The 21459-nt window shown below is 29.3% G+C and overlaps 1 protein-coding gene across 1 annotated transcript in view; it reads left to right on the top strand.

Annotated features, from left to right (window-relative positions):
• Positions 1–20849, top strand: part of LOC129964256 (uncharacterized) — a 33463-nt gene extending 12614 nt beyond the window's left edge. Inside the window, exons 3-6 of the mRNA XM_056079004.1 lie at positions 3337–3522; positions 16591–16883; positions 17922–18258; positions 19652–20849. Coding sequence (XP_055934979.1) covers positions 3337–3522; positions 16591–16883; positions 17922–18258; positions 19652–19881 — 1046 coding nt within the window. The 3' untranslated portion in view covers positions 19882–20849. The remainder of the gene's footprint in view (positions 1–3336; positions 3523–16590; positions 16884–17921; positions 18259–19651) is intronic.
• The last annotated feature ends 610 nt before the right edge of the window (positions 20850–21459 follow it).

The following is a 21459-nucleotide window of genomic DNA, read 5'->3' as shown; positions in this document are numbered from 1 at the left end:
ATAAGAAAATAATTTGTATGATGAAAACGAAGCCAATATCTTGGTTTAACTTCTAGTATAAATTCATCAAGAATAAATATTGAAAACAGTGAACACTTACTTATAGATCATTATGGTTTATTTGTGGTAATATAGTTTAATTTATCATAATCTTCTGAAGTAATTACAGCTCTTATGATAGAATAGCAGTTAACGACTGAAATTTGCAGATCAGGAAGCATACTTCCTTAATCTAAAATTATCACACGGAAGTTAAAAGGGTGTTTTCTGCAAATCTAGTTTTAGCAACGTAGATTCAACAACGAGCGATTCTAAAATAATGACATATCCATCATTCAAAGTATTTTATTTCTACAAAAAAAATTTTTGTATCGAACCTTTTTAAGAATTTTGTTATTTTTATAGCATTTTTTCATTTTTCTTTGTTTTTTTGTGAAAGTAAATAGAGACAAATTCAAATCATGTGATAAAAATAATAATATAAAAGGTGAGTTTCAGTTTCATTCTTGAAATACTTTTCAGTGACAACTCCAGATAACTTAAAACAAAATTTATAGTTGCTCTTACGATTAGTTTAATTGCTTTGATAAAATCCCAATAAATTCACATTTTTATTAATAAGAAAATAATTATGTTTTTAAAACAAGTAACTAATGTTTTGCGTAATAAAACTCAAAATTTAAAGTGAAAGCTGTTGAATTGGAAGGAACTATTCCATAAACGTGTCAAAACAAATATCACTTCATTCTTACTTTCTAAGCACTGTCAACTAATCACATTACTTGTAAAAAGTTATTACTGAACAAAGAAATACAAAATAATTATAAAATATTTCTTTTTACCTTTATTTAACCCTCTCACTCTTAAGATGATTAGATATCAGGCACCTCAGAATACTGAACGCCTAGTTTTTCTTTTAAAGATAGGAAAAATTCTCTGCACCTTTCAGCAAATCACAATGACACCCGGAATTTCTAAGGAATAGATATATAAAAGAGAATCCCATTTAATCGATTACTATTAAGCAAATGCACAAATGGGCATCGTTTGAGAATTTTCAGAAAAATTCCCTGTCCTCCAAACCCATTTGGGCAGGCTTATCTTACAAACTAACTAATGCCTCGGATATTCAACCAATCGCACCAAACGAAAGTAAAGAAATTTAACAAAGGTATTGAAGCGTCTCAGGTGCTTGTCGCAGTTTCGTAGAAAGGGCGTTTAGAGTCTTTCGGTATTGAAAGAATTAAGTAGGAATGTACTTTAGCGATACAAATATCTTTTCTTGGAGCTCATATTTTGCGCTACGGAATACCAAAAAACGGATGATGCCACAAATTATGAATGACGCATAAAACTAATTAAAAATCGAGATCAGTATAGCGTAATATGTATGTTTATGCATTATATTATATTTAGCTTTGGATAACAACCATATTAATTAGTACTTCGGCCAATGTATGGGTGGAAACTGAAGTCGACAGATTCACCACTTCATGTTGTCTATAATGCTTAACACAAATAACATGGCAAATAAAAGTAAATTCTTTTAATTTTTTCATAAAAATAATGTGCATCTGAAATTAACGAATGAAATCTCTAAGAAGTTGCTATATTTTCTTGCATTCAGTTTATATAAATTCACAATTTCTAAATTTATAATGCATTTGTCTAAGTATAAATACACATTTTATATTCTTCACATAGTATTAAATACATTCTATATTCTTCGCATATAGGATATTACATGCAATTTACATATGATATTTTATCTAATTTTGCTATATCTTTAAATTAAACCACTCATTAGATAGACGAATAAATTTAGTATGAATGTTGCGTGTATCAATCAAACGGGCTTCCAGTAAAAACAAAAATGGATAATCAAAGGTTAATTTAATAGATTCAAGGTGACTTAAAGATATGAAATTATTTGCGATGTATTGTTATGACTGCGCATCAACACTCGTAGCCTATAAGAGAAACGTGATTTCTATAAAGTTTATAGTTATAGTTCAGAGAAGATGACTGGCAATATTGATCAACAACTTAACCAGCCTTAACACCTTTCTTGGAATATCAGTGATCTGAATTCCATTCAGAGAAATCCCCATCACAGAGTTTGAATTTCTCCGAAAAGTAAATCTTGTTTATTCTTGAAATTTAATAACCTTCGCGAGTGATATAGATATATTGTCTTCTGGTTATATGAATTCTCCAAAAAATTGTTTCTGAAATTGTTAAGAAAAATTATTAAGGAATATTAGTATCCTATCCTTTTTCTTCAGGTTAAGCAAACATTATTGAAACACAGAAATATATTTAATCAGTGCTTGCAATTTAGAGATCAAGTATGTTCCTCCATTAATGACAGTACTAATTTGTCCCTAATTAATGACAGCAATAAAAAATTCAACTAATGCAACTCTTCACATCTTCATCGACATTTGATGATTTTAATGAAAATGTAGTGTTCCTAATTCATTCCAGATCAAATTGATATTTATATAAATATTTTGAACTGAATTATAAAAAGAATTTTAACTCTGTTAATTTGATTTCACTTGATTAGATTCACTCAAAATATCAATTTGTTCGTTGTGCAGCAAAATTAAAGAAATGCCATTACTAAGTAGCACAGAGTCAATTTACGTCACGTCATTGTTACATGACAAACGAAACTCTTCATGTCATCTGAAGTCGTTTCGTACGCCATGACATAATACAAATTTGTCATCTAATATCTTATGTTGTAGCATGACGTTGTGTTTAAATTGTTTACATTTTGATCAAATTTTTTGAATAGATAAAATAGGAAGCTTTTGGATATTATAATGCAAAGAAAGAAAGAAGCATAACATACGAAACGATTTCATACTTAAAAATTCTCAGTTATTATAAGCCTAAATTATTAAAATTTGAAGAGAAATCATTAAGCCGACATACCGCTTTCTTTAAAGTATAGAGGTTTCTCTAAAACAAAGCAACTTATAACAAAATAAAAAATAATTAACGTGGAATTAGCAAAATCTTCACATAAATAAAAGTCATTTTGGATATGCACACATGATCCACTTCTCCTCTGAAATCACTCGAGTGAATTTAATAAACTATTCACATTTATTCTTCAAGAGACGAGGATGAATACTGTCTACTTTCCAAAGTGTTAAGTAAATATTAAGCTAATTAGAAATTAACTCAAATTAATTAAATAATTTAAATATTCAACTAATTAGAAACTAACTGAAATTTTGTAATTTCTTGGACTTCTTTCTCATAGTCATGAAATATCTTTAAGAAATTTTGAATAAATTCTTATTTTTTTTCTTTTTCTTTCAGAGAAGATGTTTGCTTCTTCGAGTTTCTACGAAGAACCAAACTGTATCTATCCGACAGTGGAAGAACAAGTCAAACTGTGCCGAAAAATCGCCGAATCACTCTCAGATGACTGTAACCTGAAATCAAAGGGCGCCAATATGTTTTTTAAAAGAGTTAAAAAGGCTGAAAAGTGGATTGTTGCCGAATGTAAGTTTTAATTAGTAGAACGTTTTCCTTAAATACATTTACATACAAATTAAATCAATTTTTATCATTTAAATTTATAATTTGACATTAATCATTTCTAGATTCAAAAATTCTACTATCTATTCTACTGTTTAATAGAAAAATCTCAAATAACCTATTCTACATATTATCTGAGTTCTTAAATAATCTTTAATAAGTAGCCGTGGAAATTTTGCTCAAATAAACTGAGTTCAATTTCAAATCTTAAACATTACTTAAATAAGTCGCATACAAATTAGCCGTGCTAATTTTCTTTTTGAAAAAAAAATCCTGTAAAGTAATTATTATATGTAAAATCACTTCTAATTCTCTGAAGTTTCAGTTTTTCGCTATATTAAATGGTAATTTTTTTTCTTTAAAAGCTAAACTTTGTTATTTTGTTTTGCGAATATGGCTAGTACATAAGTTTGATAATTATTCCATTTATTACTAATGTTCGAATTTCATATATATATTTATAATAACTAAAGAGTCAATATAATTTTAATTTTGATGATATACAGACGTAATTTTATAAAACGCAGGAAACATATCGATTTATTGTTTTTGAAATGTATCGATTTAACACTATGTGAAGAGCTTGTAATCTGTAATTTGTATTCTTAATATCTGTGTTTGACAAAAATTTACTTCAAAGTGTTTATTATTTTTTCTTCTTTCCTTTCTTTTCTATTTCTGTTTCTCTTTTTAATTTCTGGTTCTTTAACTAATTTCTTCTAACAGTCCTCAATTAAGAAGCGGTCCTACGTTTAAGTGTTTTAACAGTTTCTTTTTTTTTTTTAATAAGCATACCGTGCATTAAATAATTTTTTTTCTTCTTCTTCTTCTATTTGACTAATAATAAATTGAGAAAATCGAGGCATCTATGTTTTGCTTTCTAAAAACAACTACATAAAACAGTTTTTAAATTTCATAAAAATTATGAACTTTTTCTTTCCGTTTAAAAAATGTAATATCGAACCACGCGCGAAAGAATGATAGATTTCCGAGATTAATGCAAGATTTCAGAGAGATAAACTTATCTAATTGGCATGCTTTGATTTCATTCACGTACTAAATCATTCCTTAGTCACAGGAGAATCATCATACAAAAATACAATACACATTAATCAGCCAATTGAATAGCATACAGAGTGTTTTTCCGTTTCACACGAGGGCGTGTATTTCCAAGTTAACTCACAAGTGAAATGTTTGCGAGCTTCTGCTCCAGCAGTGACTCACGAATACGGATGCTATAAAAGGTTCCAGAAATAAGAAACTTTGGTCTACTAGCGCACGTCTGCGGTGAAGTAGCGAACGAATTATTTCACAACATATTATGTTGTGAAAGCAGTGTTGCTTACCAAAGGACTCCGTTCCACTAACCGATATGTTTTAAAATAAATACTGTGTTCAGGGCGTTAGTGGAATAATGCTGAATGTTAAAATAAAGTGGTGAATTTTCTTAAAATTTACAAAAGTAGTATGTAATATTAATTTTTCGGCTGCAGCAGTTTTTCTGTCATAAATTTTGTATTTGGCTTCGCAGTGTAAATATATAAGCTGTAATATATTTACACTGCAATATATTTTATTATTTTTTCTTTACACACAAAAACACTCATATGTATGTATATATATACTTTTCAAGAAAATATCAGAAAATCTACGAAGTGGTTATTCAACGATTCCTTTCAAATTAATAAGTAAATATTTAATTGTTCAGTAATTTATTCTAACAGTTTAATAAGCAATGAATTTCTGTTCAATAAATAAATATATAACAAACAGCAAAATATTTATAATCCTTTTATTATTAATTATATGTATAGTAGTATGTTATATAAAAATAAAATAGTTAAGAAAAAGCTTCATATGTTTTTCTAATCTTAAATAATTTTTTTGATTTATTTTATTGTGAAAATCATAATTTGTACAAGAGAAACCGATGATAAAATGACTTCAGTTTACATAGAGTAACTGTAACTGAGTAAGAGCAAAATTACCGATATTTTTTCCCTCTGTGATTTTACTATGAGATAATGATAGGTATTTCTTTGCCACGTGTCGATGTAAATAAAGGGATCGTAGATATCTTTTTAAAAAGATGTACAGGTGTTAAGGATTTTTATTTTTTCTTTCCTGGCGTGGGAACGACCGAGTCAACAATTTTGTTAGGCACGTGTTAGAAATAAATTAATAAAAAAGTGTGAATTTGATCAGGAAATAAGAGAACATTTCAGAATAGTGTGTGTGTGTGTGTGTCTGTTTGTGTGTGTGTGTGTGTGTGTGTGCGTGCGTGCGTGCGTGTGCGTGCGCTCGTGTGTGCGCGTGCGTATGTGTGTGCGTGCGCGCAAGCAAAGTAGTAACAAATTAGTGTGAGTAACAAAGACGGTTAATAAGAATGAGGAGAATTGACAGCAGATATTTTCAACTGAGCTACAATTTTTAAGATGTATTCTCGATTTATAAAGACAAACCTAAGTAATATCACTCGATGAAGAGGTTAAAAACAAAAAGAGGCACCTGACAATTTGGGTCAATTTGAGGCAATTTGGGTTTTTACATTTTCGAAGCAGGAATTTCCCTCATTCGAAGAGTGAAACAACAGAAAACTCCCGAGTCCGAAATTTTACATTATGTATGTTGTTTTTCACACGACAGATCGATGTCAGAGAAAGTTTTATTAATTAGATTTTGAAAAAGCATGGAAGAATGGGGGAGAGTCAGCGTTACATGAAAATTAAAATGCTTATCTCCGAAGTAAATAGCAAGTGAAAAAATTAACTTTGAAAGCACAAAAAAAAAAATGAATTTTTTACTCACATACATGTTTATATTTGCCTCTTTCTTGTCCATCTATACATAACTTAGGAAGAAAAATATTGCGTCTAGTTAAAAAAAAATTAAAAATATAAAATCTGCTGTTTTACACGGAGTCACTATCTTTTTAGATTTCCAGATAGTCAATTTAGTTTACAAAATAGTAAAAAAAAATTATTTTAGAGTTTATTATTTTTTTTATTATTTTAATTTATTTATCAACTAGCCGCCTTTGGCGACCAGCCGGTTCGCCAATCTTAATGTTCGTTAAAATTTTAATAATTAAATATTTTATGCAATTCCAACTTTAATAGATTCTTCAGCAAAATATTTTAAAACTTCAAATTTTGATAGTCATATAATTTACTCATAATATTATAAAGGCCTTCAGTCATAACGTTATATGTATCTCTCTAATTTTCTGTTACCCCTCGTAGAATTTATGCTTTAAATTAAAGTGTAAATGATTAATCTGCAATTAATATAATAATATTTTTTACTGAAACAAAGCATTTTTTTTAATAATATGATTACTGGTAATAGAGTCACTGAGCGTTTAAACTTTATGGGCACAAAAGAATATCTTTCTTAATTTATGTAATATCTCAAGAATTTGTCAACAAAATTTTCTCAGATTCATCATGAACAGATCGATTAATGAACAGTGTTTCATTTTAAATGCATTAAACACTAAGAAAATAAAATGAATCGTTTAAAATAATCGGTCTAAAACAGGTTTAAAATAACTACTTAAAAAACGATGTACTTAAAACTATAAGCATATACAAAAAAAAATATATAACTAACATAAATACAATTTAATTACAAAAGTACACAACTAACCTAAAAATAATTTAAATCATTGAAAACAGGTTAAAAAAAACTACTTAAAAAAAGATGTACTTAAAACTATAAGCACATACAAAAAATATATAACTAACATAAATACAATTTACTTACAAAAGCATGCAACTAACCTAAAAATAATTTAAATCATCCGTTGAAAGTGGTTGTCATGACAACAATCAGAACAATGCGCATGCGTGAATTTTCTTCGCCAGTTAGGTAACGAAAATGCGTGAATTTTTCTACGCCAGTTGGGGTAACGCTAGGCAGATTATACATTTTTAATTTCCTTTATTCTGTGTTATTTTAATTCAAAAGTACTTCAGAATGAATCTGAAACATGGATTAATTAACAATAAGTTTAATTTTAAATGCATAAAACATTAAAAAAATAAACAGAATCGTTTAAAATAATCCGCCGAAAAATATTAACCCTAGCCTCATTACTGTTGGGAGAAAAAAGAAACTGAAGCCTTATTCATTTGGCGGTGGGGGAAATGGAAGATTTTTTTTTGGCGGAAAAGTTGGCGGTGGGGAAAATGGAAGATTTTTTTGGCGGGAAAGTTAGTTTTTAATTAATAATTAAAATTCTAATTAAAAATTCAAAAAAAGGGACCCCAGGTGCACATTCCCGACCTCTAAGGTATACATGTACCAAATTTGATAGCTGTATGTGAAATGACCTGGCCTGTAGAGCGCCAACACACACACACACACACACACACACATTGAGCTTTATTATAAGTATAGATTAATTTGCTAAAAAAACATGTTAGGAATGAAATCGGCTTGTGAGATTATTCTATTTGAATTGAATTTTTTTTTTCATACGATTGATTTTTTCCCCCTATTTTTTTTCCACTTTTAAGAAAACATTTTCCTGTATCTGAAAGAGCATTATAATTTTATTCTAACCTCTGAACAAGAAGTTTTCTGAATGATTAATTTAATTTACTTTTATAGCATATATCGTCAACAAACCTTTATCATAAAATTTTTACAATTTTACATTCTTTTTATCAAACATTTATTTTCAGTCGTCATTTTGTAGTCTTAAAATAAATTTGTTTTTAATAATATAAGAATTTCCACTTTGTTGATTTTCTGAAATAGCGAATGTTATTGAGCAAAGAGCCTACATTTTGTTTTCACAATGAAATTTCTGCTACAAAAGCACTTTAAAAGTTTCAAAAAGTTTTTTAAGACTACTATTTATCGAAACCAATAGTATTCGATTGCTATAAAAAGTATAAAAATGGTACGAGGAACTCTCGTAGTTTTCCTGCCATCTGTTCATTCAATGATCAAGATAATCGATAAGGTCAGAAAATTGGTACTTGGTGATCTCGTCTGGCAATAAGAAGCATTATGGAACAAGTTCCTATATCATTCAGTTTCCCGTCAAGCAATGTTAAGATATCATTTAAAGTTGTGACGCATCACTTCTAGAATTGTTCCTAGAATTTTGAATTTGTTCCAAATACAACAACGTGTTCAAGTGGCCAGAGGGAGTAATTTTCAAGGCGATTCCTTCCTAAAACGCATTATTACTGGTGATGAAATTTTAATATATGCTTTTGAAACAAAACAACTCAGCAATCAAACAAATGGTGCTTGAAGGTTGCAGCAAAGACAAATAGACTACTCCAAAATCACTCAAAATTAAGGCAATGTTGACTGTGTTTTTTTTTTATTGTCGTGGTGTTGTTCACTGTGAATTCCGATCAATTGGTCACAATCAATCAAGATTATTATTAGAGTGTTTTGCGCCATTTGCACGAAGAAGTTGAGGTCGAAAAATGACCTGAAATGGGGCTAGAAAACTCATGGGTTTTGTATTTAATAATGCAACTTCTCACAAAGCAATTATTATCTAAGAATTTTATCCAAATATTTCATAAATATGGTTCCAGAAATTTCGAATGCGCATGATAATCGTATGACGTTTTTCTCATTACGCCATTGAAATTTGTTTCTTTAAAGTCATCTTTTGACTACATTAATTTGATAAAAGAAAACGCGCTATGAAGATGCTTCACAAGAACGATTTTAAAGTATGTTTTGATGGTTGGAAAAAACATTGGCAGAAAAATGCATTGGAATCACAGGAAATTGTTTTGAAAGAGATACAATGAATTTTGATCACCACACAGATACTTTTGTTTTATGTCACTATTCCAGGTCTCTTCGATTACAGAAACTTATTGATTTTTCTAAATTTAATATTAGCTTTTTGAGACATGAATACACATCAGTTGCTTTATCTCAGATTGCCCATACCAATATTTACACGAGTTTTTAAAAATAGTTTGGGAAAAAAGTTTTTCTTTTTTTTTTAAAAAAAAAGAGAATCAGAAAAAAGATCGAATTTATAATCTAAGACAGAAGAAGGAAAAAAAAATTACATTCACTGTAAAAAGCGATGAAAACTCATGATGACGATTGATTGATGAAACTCTGTCTTTATTTTACCACAAAAGAACAGCATAACTACGTCGCAAACACAACTGATAAGTTAAGGTTAAGAGTGAAATTTTATTACGCAGTTCTTGGAAGACTAGAAGGTGTTTAGTTTAAATATTGTTTTCCCTTTAAACCAATTTTAGAATGTTTATATCTCCTTAATTTTTCAGCATGAAATTACTAGTTCTTTAATAAACAAACTAGATGCCCACGTCAGAAACAATAACCAGACCTCTCACTCACCTTCAAGCAACGTACGCAGAAAAAGAGAAATTTTTCCTTTTTTTCGTCGGTTAACAGACTAAGTTTAAAGAATGGATACCCTGACACCTATAGCAGACTTGGACTTGATCCAGAACTTCGCTTTGAGGTATTTCCGGCCTCAGCAGAATACTAAGGTAGAAAGAAGAGATGAAAAAATGTTGGCTTGAATTGTTTAAAAGAAGCACAAAGCAGCCAATTTTCAAAGTCAAGTACGAAATAAACGCACTATCGCAAACGTTGATGAATTAGTTTGTATTAATAATAATAATTCGTTATTGATAGAGAGTTCATCATTACTTCTTATCTGATTTTTTTGTATTTTGTTTAATATTCAATTCGATTCCATGTCAGTAAAATTATCTTCATAAGAGCTTCGTTATAGTAACAACGTGTAGTGCATTCATTGCTGAAAAATATAATTTGTTTCCTTATAAGCTGGTATCATATTATTCAAATGCTTTTTTTTTATAAAATAAAATCTGACTAACACTAAAACGTTTTTCTGATTAAACTTTGTAATGAAAATGCTTTTGCATTATGGAAAATATCCATTTTTTTATGAATATTCAAATTTCATAATTAAATAATAAACTACTCTGTAGGTACGAGTACATAACAATCAACAGAGATACCTTGAAAACTAGACGCAAACTACTATAAGCATTTCTTCATATCAATTCTAGTTCTAACAGCGAGGCTCAATGAAAATAAATACTAAATATCAAAACTCTCTATAATTATTGAAGATTAGAATTAAATATATTTATTTTTACAAACTCTGACATTAATAATAACGAAGCATGCATTGCCAATATGTGGCTCGTTTGATTGTTTTCTATTAAATGGGAAATTAGCTGTGCATTTAATAACTAATGAATAATTGCACGAAAATTTTGCTATAATTTATTATTATGATACCAAAATTAAAAGTAGGTATGCATCTGGTGGTAACAGTTACTTCTCACTTTCTGCGTAACGTTTTTAATTAATTTAACAGTTCTGTTAATATATATTCCATAATAGGAATTGTTAGATTTAAAAAAAATGCTTTAAAATGAATTTAAATCTTTCTCATCGTAGTCATGAAAATTCTTAGAAATCCATCGTTATAAAATAGGTTCATCGATATGTTTACTGTCATTTGATTTGAAAAGATGTTGAATTTTCAATGATCCTCCATGAAATAAAAAATAACCAACAATCAAATCATCAAATAACATATGCGAAAACAGATATTACAGTTAAAGACAATTTCCTTGAATCTGTACTAAAAATAAGGGCTAGTAGCGACACAACGTATTTGGCTTTTCTAATATTTAATTTTATTGATAAATTGCAAATTATGCATAAATAAAACCAAGTAAAATATCACCAACAAATGCATTTCGGTTTATCTTGATTTCTTGATCTATTTAATTGAGCAAAGGACACTGCCTAATGAACTATTATGATTAAAATACTAAAATATCTTAAATAATTGCCCTTTCTGTAGTATGTTCTTACGAAATTAACTCCTTGAATTGTAAATTTATTTAAACTCCTATTTAGGTGACCCATTTTCTTTTGAATATTTATTGTTATTTTCATCAGTATAAGAATGGAAAGGAATTTGAAATATTTAAGCGTGTCAAAATGAGTTTTGTCTTTTAATTTATTTGTTGCCTTAACTAAAATACAGATTTAATTAGTAAAAATTCTACAATTCTATACAAAAATCTGACATATCATTTTAGAATAAGTGACTAGGTGCACGGAAAGTAAATATGATCTCTAAAGGACTGAAGTGCTAAATAAAAGTTTCGCCCTTTGCTGACCTTAGGCGAAATGAATGGCTAAATGAGAAGCACTGATATAGAAGAGAGAAGCAGGACAGTGTATTTTATTTTTGCAAGGGTAGATCAACCTGAAAAGGACCTAAGGACTTTCATTAGGGTCTAATGGAATAAACTGGAAGGCATTCAAGAAGCTATGCTTCGAGTACAATCCCTTGGAAAAGAAACAACGATTTGATCTTATAGTCAAAGTGCTTTGAAAGCAAATAGTGGTTCGGAAATTCGCATACGCAGGTAAATATATATATAAAACCAAACAAACAACATAAGCATGAGACAAGGAAAAAAATTCTTCACCAAGTAGGCAATGTTCCATTGAAATGTCCATGCTAAAATGAAACAGGATAGTTCTAGACATTTCTAAAATGAAGCAAGGGTCAGTCTAAATCTTATTAAAATTAAATAGAATAAATCTATCATGAAAAAATTAAACATTTTTCTGCTCTGACAACATTTGTTTTCTCATTATTAAAATTCTTTTCTTTTTCTTTAAGCATATTTGACTATTTTATCTCAAGTGGGATAATTTCATGTTATCAGAACTCATATTCAATTTTTTTCGTTGACTTGTTAGCATCCTCAGAACATTCTAAGAATGGAATCTTTAGAATGGAAAAACGCCTAAAAATCAGTTAGCGGTATCTAAGCAAATTAGAGAAAAATTTAATACAATTTCCTTTTTGGCAATGAATTTTAAAGAAAATTAATTGATTAAAAGCCAAATATTTGTGAGCTACTTTCAAATTTCATTTGTTTTATTTCAAAAAAATTATTGTTTTTTGTTATTGTTTCTTTCTTTGTTAAAAGGAAGAGTCCAGAACAAATATAACATTTTCATAAATAAATACTTTCGGTTTTACTCAATAAAAAACACATCATTTGATTTATGCTAAAAATAATTCTAAATTAATTCAATGTTTCGTGTTAGTATTGTCAGTTTTATAGAAGCTAGTTTAAGCTACACAGGATTGATGAAATGGCGCAAACGATGCTGTATGATGATATGTAGTATCCATCAGAAATCTACGGTATTTTTAAGTTTAAGCTACACAGTTTAATCTACTGTATTTTTAAGTTTAAGCTACACAGGATTGATGAAATGGCGCAAATAATGCTGTATGACACAGGATTGATGAAATGGCGCAAAAGATGCTGTATGACACATAATTGATGAAATGGCGCAAATGATGTTGTATGACACAGGATTGATGAAATGGCGCAAATGATGTTGTATGACACAGGATTGATGAAATGGCGCAAATGATGTTGTATGACACAGGATTGATGAAATGGCGCAAATGATGTTGTATGACACAGGATTGATGAAATGGCGCAAATGATGTTGTATGACACAGAATTGATGAAATGGCGCAAATAATGCTGTATGACACAGGATTGATGAAATGGCGCAAAAGATGCTGTATGACACAGAATTGATGAAATGGCGCAAATGATGTTGTATGACACAGGATTGATGAAATGGCGCAAATGATGTTGTATGACACAGGATTGATGAAATGGCGCAAACGATGCTGTATGACACAGAATTGATGAAATGGCGCAAATGATGTTGTATGACACAGGATTGATGAAATGGCGCAAACGATGCTGTATGATGATATGTAGTGTCCATCAGAAATCTACTGTATTTTTAAGTTTAAGCTACACAGTTTAATCTACTGCATTTTTAAGTTTAAGCTACACAGGATTGATGAAATGGCGCAAACGATGCTGTATGATGATATGTAGTATCCATTAGAAATCTACTGTATTTTTAACATTCAAGCATATGAGTTATTGTACAAGATATCTTTTCAAAAATTTTCATCGCACTTTGTTCAGTGATAAATAATTATCGCTGAACTCCTCGTGTTAAAATTAACGATCAAAATAAACTAAGACACAATGCTTATAAATAAATCCGTCGAAACAAAAAAAAAAGTCACATTACTTTATATCTTTGCAACTATTGATATTATGATAACAGCAGTCCTTTCATTTTTTTATTATTTTTATTGAAACATTGTTGCGAGTAATCAAATCCATCACACACTCCTGAATAAGGTTATTCACTTAGGTCAAGAATTTCAAATATTAACGAAAGCGCTCTTTATTCAGTAAAACGCATCTGAGTTTAATGATTTTTATGATAAATTACTTTTACACTTTTAACTCCTTTTGGATAAAAAATGACTGGTATCTTAAGTGATTACAAGTAGGTATTTTGTACACTACTGAAAGTTCAAAACGCGAACTCTTATTTTATTCCCATATAAGACACAAGAGTTTTAGAACCTCGTTGTACGTTTTAAAAATACAGAGGAGAAACCCTTTTTGCTCTTCAACCCTGTCAACACCACTTACACGGTTGATGGACTTGTCGGGGCAAGTAAACAAGGATTTTAAAGATGCAGCTATCTAGAAATTGACTCAACCTTAAGTGTGTCACACTTCTTACGGATATTCATTCCTTTCCGTAATGCGTGAAATAGATTGATAGTCTTTGAAAAATAGCAGATATATCTCTCAAAGTTCTTTAAAGGATGTGCCACGTGGTGAACTTTCTCTGTAATTATAAATATTCGACTTATACAAGCAGTCAAAAAATTCAATCACTTTAAACGAGTAATTATTTTTAATGATATTCGGTCATGCTAATAATAAAAATACAGGGTTAGCAAGAAGTCTTTCCTTGAACATAAAAAAAGTATTCCAAATCAGTGGGAGTGGTCTCTCCCAAACTTTCTCGCATACTTTCTAATAAACTTGTCATGCCAGAGAACGCCTTACATGGCATTACCGTACAATAGTTACGAAATATTAACTTTTGGCATGAATTTAGCATTTTTACTGAAACCATGGTGTCCTCCTTGGCGAGTTATTCGGCGATTGATCCCTGGCATGCTTTAATAGTATAAAAAAACGAATTTATGTTTTAGACACGTTTTTCTCAGCTATTTGAAACAAGAATTTGACACAAAACTGCATATGCAGTTACAAAATCACATACCAAATTTGATATATTTAAGTCGTTATGTTTTTGAATTATCGCATTTTGATCGCAGTCTGAAAATACAGACAAACAGACGATCAACCCGTTGTTGGATTTGGCTCAAAATTTTGGCAGGTGTCTATACTATAGATATTAAATCTGTGCACTGAATTTTATGCATCTAGCTCTCTTCGTTTTGTAATTATTGTATTAGTTATATTCATTCGAACAGCTGAACAGACGGAATTCCTCTAAACAGATTTTATTCAAAATTTGATAAAAATCTGCAAATTTGGTGAAAAGACCGTATTCCAAATTTCAACCATGTATCTCAAAGCGTTTTTGAGTTATTTTTGTCCATTTTCCAATAATGTATTTTTCGAATTCAACGAGGTCTAATTTCTCAAAATCTCTAGCTCGATTTTTTTTAATGATTACTGTGCTTTCTCTATACTACGTATGGGTGAAAGTAAAAACACTATTATAATTGGGCATATAATTGTTTCGACATATTGTAAAGACGGTTATAAATTAAATCACATTTTAATTAACTCATTTATACCAATAAATTTCAATGTGAATACCCTTGGTATCTCGAAGAATAATAAGGTGATATTTCAATTTCCGCTACTTGTTGTGTTGTCAAATATTTCGACTATCACACTCAACACTCAATCATTGATATTAACTTTGAGTGTATCAGTATCTTCTACTGAGGTTGTCGCTCACACTGTCCTTTACATAATCTCAAATTACTCTCTCCTTTACATAATCTTTAATAATAATCGAATATAATAATAATCGAATATAAAATCATTTTTCGGCATTAGTTGCGCCTTCTGTTGAAGTAAAAATTTTAAGAATGTGACTATTCTATAGAAAAAATTTTATTGAATTGTATTCAATGATTCTTTCGTAATAATTCTTTGTAATTAAGGAAAGACTTTATGACCACTCTGTATAATCACTTCATTTCCTTAATGGCAGATATTTAGCTATTAAATATTTCAAACTACTGTATAATCAGGGCCAAAAAATATAGATTTTATTTTTCTGTGAGTATCACAGAAATTGTTTTACATTCTTTCTATTAAAAATGCATTTGATTAATAAACAGTGTTAAAGAAGAGAAAAAAAACTCGCAAAATTTATTAAAAGTTTCTGATATTAATTCGATCGTAAGCATGTGAATATAAACTTTTTAAATTTATCTATAAAAATGCTAGCATAATTATTTTATAAAGATTAAAAGGATTTGCATGCTTTTATGAAAATAATAAATCATGAAAGCAATACCACTTATTAAAGTTTTTTCAACTTTTACAAAAAGCTGAATTTTTTGCTATCAGAAACATAGACATGAAAAAAAGGGGGGAGGTTCATGTCTATAGTTCCATGATACTCAATAGCAGTTAAGGCGTTTTGTGACCTTTGCCATTGGCCCTTTGTATGCATTCTGACTGCCTCTTCTAATTAATTAATTCCTCTTTTAATAAAATGATAAATTTAATTTCACATTTTTGACTTAATTAGAATGTTAATTATCTGTTTTAGGTTAATCTTTTATTTTAATAAATTTCTGAAAATGTATATAATCTGTATACGGTTTTATACCGATACGGTACCCAATCTTATTTAGGCAAAAGCTTGTTGCTTATAAATGGAATGGTGGAATAAAAAAAAATAAAAGCAAGGGAACAAATAAGGAGTGTCGAGTTATACTTGACTAAGTGTTAATATTATCCTAATATTTTATTATTCATAGAATTTGTATTTTTTACAAATTCTAAATGCTTGTTATAAATAAATAATGCTTCGTGTTTTTTGCAGCTAATGCTAAAATTGAAGAGAATAACCAAGATACCAATAAAGACCCAACGAAAATGCCTTACGTTAGACCTAGCAAGGAACTGCCAAAGCTGAAACTGATTCTTGCTCCGAGACCTATAATCGACATGAAGACACTTCTGAAACAAGGTGTGGACATTGTAGAGCATAATGCTGTCAGCCCTGAAGTTTGTCACGACATAGTCAAGGACCTAAATTCTCCCACGGGAAAAGGTGCTCAGCTCTTTGCTAAAAGAAAGAAGAAAAGTTGCGAATGGGTTGTAGATGAGGACAAGGTAAGTGGCAAAGGAAGCGTAAATTCCATGCTTATATAATTTTTTTTTTAAGTTTTTAACTTCACAGTCTTTTTGTTACCATGGATTCTTTGATACATAACAATAAAATTACTGAGTGTTTTTATTAGGGTTTACAACATTTTTTTTATTTAAATAATATATGAAGAAAAAATAAAATGGTTTTTGATTAACATATACAAAACTATCATTTACGTTAAGTTGAAAATGTAATAATTTCATTTTCTTTTATTTAAAAGAATTGTGAATTAGTAAGATAATATGCTTTAATTTTACAGTGTTACAAAAATGGTAAAAGCATAAAATCTGAGAGTGTACTGAATTTTAGTCAACTAAAACCCTGCCTATCAAAAATGTAAATTACTATCCATCAATAATATCCCAAGATATATGCGTAAAATAATTTTTTTATTCAAAAATTATTGTTAGTGGCATATGTACATATTACTGGCAGTGTGTGAAAGCCAGCATTCTATAGAATACATTTTTAGAAAGCCGAGTTATTTTAGAAGAAAAAAAAGGGGGGGGGGGTCATGATAAACTATTTATTCAGTTTCGAATCAAAGAGTGAACAAAATACCCATTTTTATCATTTTTACTATCATGACCAAAGAAATTCTGGATGTTTTGACGGAACATTGCTTTTTATATTAACTTACACAGCAGGTATGAGAAACGGAAATCTCTTTGTTAAGCATGCCATTATTATTCTGGTTAATAAACTATCGATTATAATGTCATCAATGTTTATGGAAACAGATTTTTTTTTCTTCTTACATTGCAGATGTATTTCGTTCTTTGCCGTTTATAATTCGGCATTCTATAGAATGCTTAGGAAATGGGCGAAATCATTTCATATATTGTCTAGCAGTATCTATATCTATGTATTCTATTGAATGCCGACTTTCAATAGAATACATTGACGGTAACATATATATATATATATATATATATATATATATATATATATATATATATATATATATATATAATTTACAAAACTTTTTTCTATTTTTGAAGGTTAAACATTTACTGCAAGAACGCTATCATATCAGTTATCCATCTCCTGAACCTCCCACAGAGCCTTTAGTTCATCCAAGAGTGAGAGCCCTGTCCGAAATCAATTCACAAACTGTGGCTGAATCCGTGATCCGTGCGGCAGAGGCCAAAATCATGACTTATCCTAATGCTGTTCCTCATGTACCAGTTATTCACTCCTTGGATAGAGTTGACAGTGTGGAAAGTACAAATCTGTCATTGCAGTCTTCTGTTCAGAGTACGACATTCAACCGGCCAGGCTCGCGGACATCAGATCCTTTGAAATACAGTATTCCCAAGGGTTGGACGGGTGCAACAAGTAAGAATTTTTCTCTTATAGGATCCATAAATAGCATTCATTTTGATTTATACGGTACACTCCCGAGAACCCGGTTCGCGACTATCCGGCCTAGTTTTCTTTTATCGTAATTAAATGTGGAAGGCAAGGTATCTATTAGGACTTTCTCAAAACCTAAAAACTGTAAGTTTTGACTCTTATCTTAGGGTTGCCTTTTCATGTATGTACGTTAATGTTTTGTTAATGTTTCTCACATTTAAGTTGGGCATTACAGAATTTATAACAAAATGTGAACAGTTTATATCCTTTATCTTACTTTTTCTCTAATAAATTTTTGAAACGATCAGTACAGTATATAAACATATATAAACTACCAGTACAGAGCATTCTGTTTAACTCAACACGTTGCTGGCATCCGCTTCTATGATCTACCGAGCCGCAGCAGTGTTCACATTGAGATAAATAGAAGACTTAGTACTCAATAAGAAGTGAGAAATGCGTATTAGAACAGTGAGTTTTTGGTATAAAAACTTTGTCTCCTGGTATTGGAGGACAAAAAATGAATTCATAGAACTCCAGCCTATCCTAGTTTTTTGTTATCCGGCCTGCCCTTCTGCCACATTAGGCCGGATACTCGGGCGTGTACTGTAATAAGTAAGAATTTAAAATAATAGTAATTTAATTTATAGTAAATTATAAGTTAATCTACTATCATTCAATAAAAGTACATATATAGTTTAAAAACATTCTAAATCATAAACAAGTTTCATTCAATAGGAAAATGTATTAAAAATATCACAATCTACAAGAAGATAAAATAAAAGTTCGCCTCGAATATTAAACATTGTCTTCTAAGTAAGCACAACGCCACTATTTATTGCTCTTTCTTGGCCACTGATTATTTCTTACTCACCTTTGTAAACATACGAAAACTAAGCTAAAGATTTTTACATCAAAAAAGGCAATTGAAAATAAATTGATTTCCAAAAATAAAATTACAGGTATAATCATTTTAGTTCCCATACTTTGATGAAAGTGATTGAATTTTAGACTTTCTCATTCACAATTCATTCACTACTAAGCAATTTGTTTCTTGATATTGCCGGATAATATCCATTTGAAAAAGAATTTTGAAAGACAAAATAATAAATTTAAAACCTGAAATTTCGAACAATCTCTTACGAATTTCAGTCATTACATTTCTGATTCGTATATCTTTTATGATGGTAAAAGCATTTTGAAAAAATGCATAAGACATATTTAACAATATTTATATTCTTCATCTTCATATTAACATTACATACATTTTCATATTAATATTTATATTCTTCATTTTATATCCCCAACAACATGTTTTGGTATACTTGATAATTCTGTCACAGAATTTCTTAAAATACCTTATATAATTTTTTAGCGTCCTTTTTGGAAGCACAATCTGCCCAGCCTGCACAAGAATCATTTTTGAACCTAGGAGCTTCTCCTATTCCTGCCAAACGATCCCTTGAAGTCACCAGTCCCATTAGAAGAAGTCAGAGCTTTAGGGATTTCAATTCCTCGCCTAGAGCTTGGAATGCTGAAATTCCAAACAAGTTCAAGCCTGCAGCCATCAAACCTGTTAAGCCACCATCAGTTTTGGTGCAGTAGCAAGCTATTTGCTGAAGCGCATATATGTAATGTACTTTGTATATTGATGAAAACTTTTGAAAACCTTGAGGAATTTTTTTTCTTGAAATGTAAGGAATACATTTCTTATGTGAGATTTATTTCTTTCAAGTATTCGTCGCATAAATACAAATACTTGAACAGAGTGTGGATCTCTTGTAAAAGTAGAGCTTTTTTTTTAATTGCTCGATACTTTGTGTATATGAAGCTTTGATTTTGATTTGAACGTGGAATAATGATTTCATTGAAGCATTCAGAACATTTTGTTAACCCTTTAGATATATATCGTAGACACAAGTTTTGAACAAAGAGAGTTTCAGCCTTATTTTTCCAACCATTGAACTTCATATTTATATAATATTTATTTTATGAAAATAAAAAAAAAATATATCTTTGTTCTAAAAAAAATTTAAAAATTGCTATTCTTTACTGATACATTATAGCTATCAAAGTTCTAAATGAAATGTAAGAGATGTTATAAGAATTTTAAATTACAATAATGAATAAAATTTCAGAACATTAGTTATAAATATTTATTTAAATTGGATATTTAAAGCAAATTATAAAATGAATTGTTTCAAATTATCAAAAAATATTTCATTGTACAACAGGCATCCAATATAATATCAAAATTATTGAAATCTGACTAAAATTTAGTTGAACATCATTGTGGATTATGTGTAAATTTTTGAAAAGAAAATGTTCAGGTATTCTTTGCACTGATTACGAAATAAAACTGTTTAAAAAAATTACAAGCTATAAAGATAATTTCTAATTTTGAAAGTATTTTTCCTAAACAAAGATACAATATAAAGGTTGATATTCGCAATTCAAATTAATTCATTTTTTTATATATTGTTACTGAAATTTTTAAAGTTTTACTAAGGAGTGTTGACTGATTTTATGCTGAGAAAAATTTTCTCTCTTTGTAATAAAATATCGTTTTATTATGCTTCTGTGTGATTATTTATTTGTTTTTAATGTAGCAAATGGTTTCAGAAACTTTGAATGAAAATTACTGCAATGGCAAGATAAATAGATTCTAATCCAAAGGTATCAAAATTAAATATTAACACACATAAATTAGAAAAAAAAAAATGAAATTGCCATACATTATCAAATTTAAGTAGTGTTACACTTTATATTATATAAAAAAATATCTGCAGGCTGCGAATTAAATTACATAAAAAATAATGAAATTCACTGCTTTAAATTTATTCTGATTTATAAATAAGATGAAGAGAAAAAATCGTTTGGTGTCCAGTGATTTTGAAATGATCTGAAGAGCATAAAAAAAGTAATAGTCAGAAAGTGCTTATTATGCATCAAATATGCTAAGGAATTCCGCTTCATTATTCTTCTCAAAGTTGCAATCACTCTTTTCAGATGACTTTAAAAGACAATTTAATGGCTTTAAAAGAATTGAACAGGGAAAAATGTGTGAAGTTAATTATTACAAATTTGGTGCTATTTTTAATTTATTAATTTCAAAAGCAATAAATTTTTTTAATTTCAAAAAGATAAATTTTAAATAAGATGATACATATGATACCAAACATA

The sequence above is a fragment of the Argiope bruennichi genome, chromosome 3 (genome assembly GCF_947563725.1).
Source record: "Argiope bruennichi chromosome 3, qqArgBrue1.1, whole genome shotgun sequence".
Taxonomy (NCBI): Eukaryota; Metazoa; Arthropoda; class Arachnida; order Araneae; family Araneidae; genus Argiope; species Argiope bruennichi.
The sequence above is the reverse complement of the archived record's forward strand: the minus strand, read 5'-3'. Positions and strand labels throughout refer to the sequence as shown.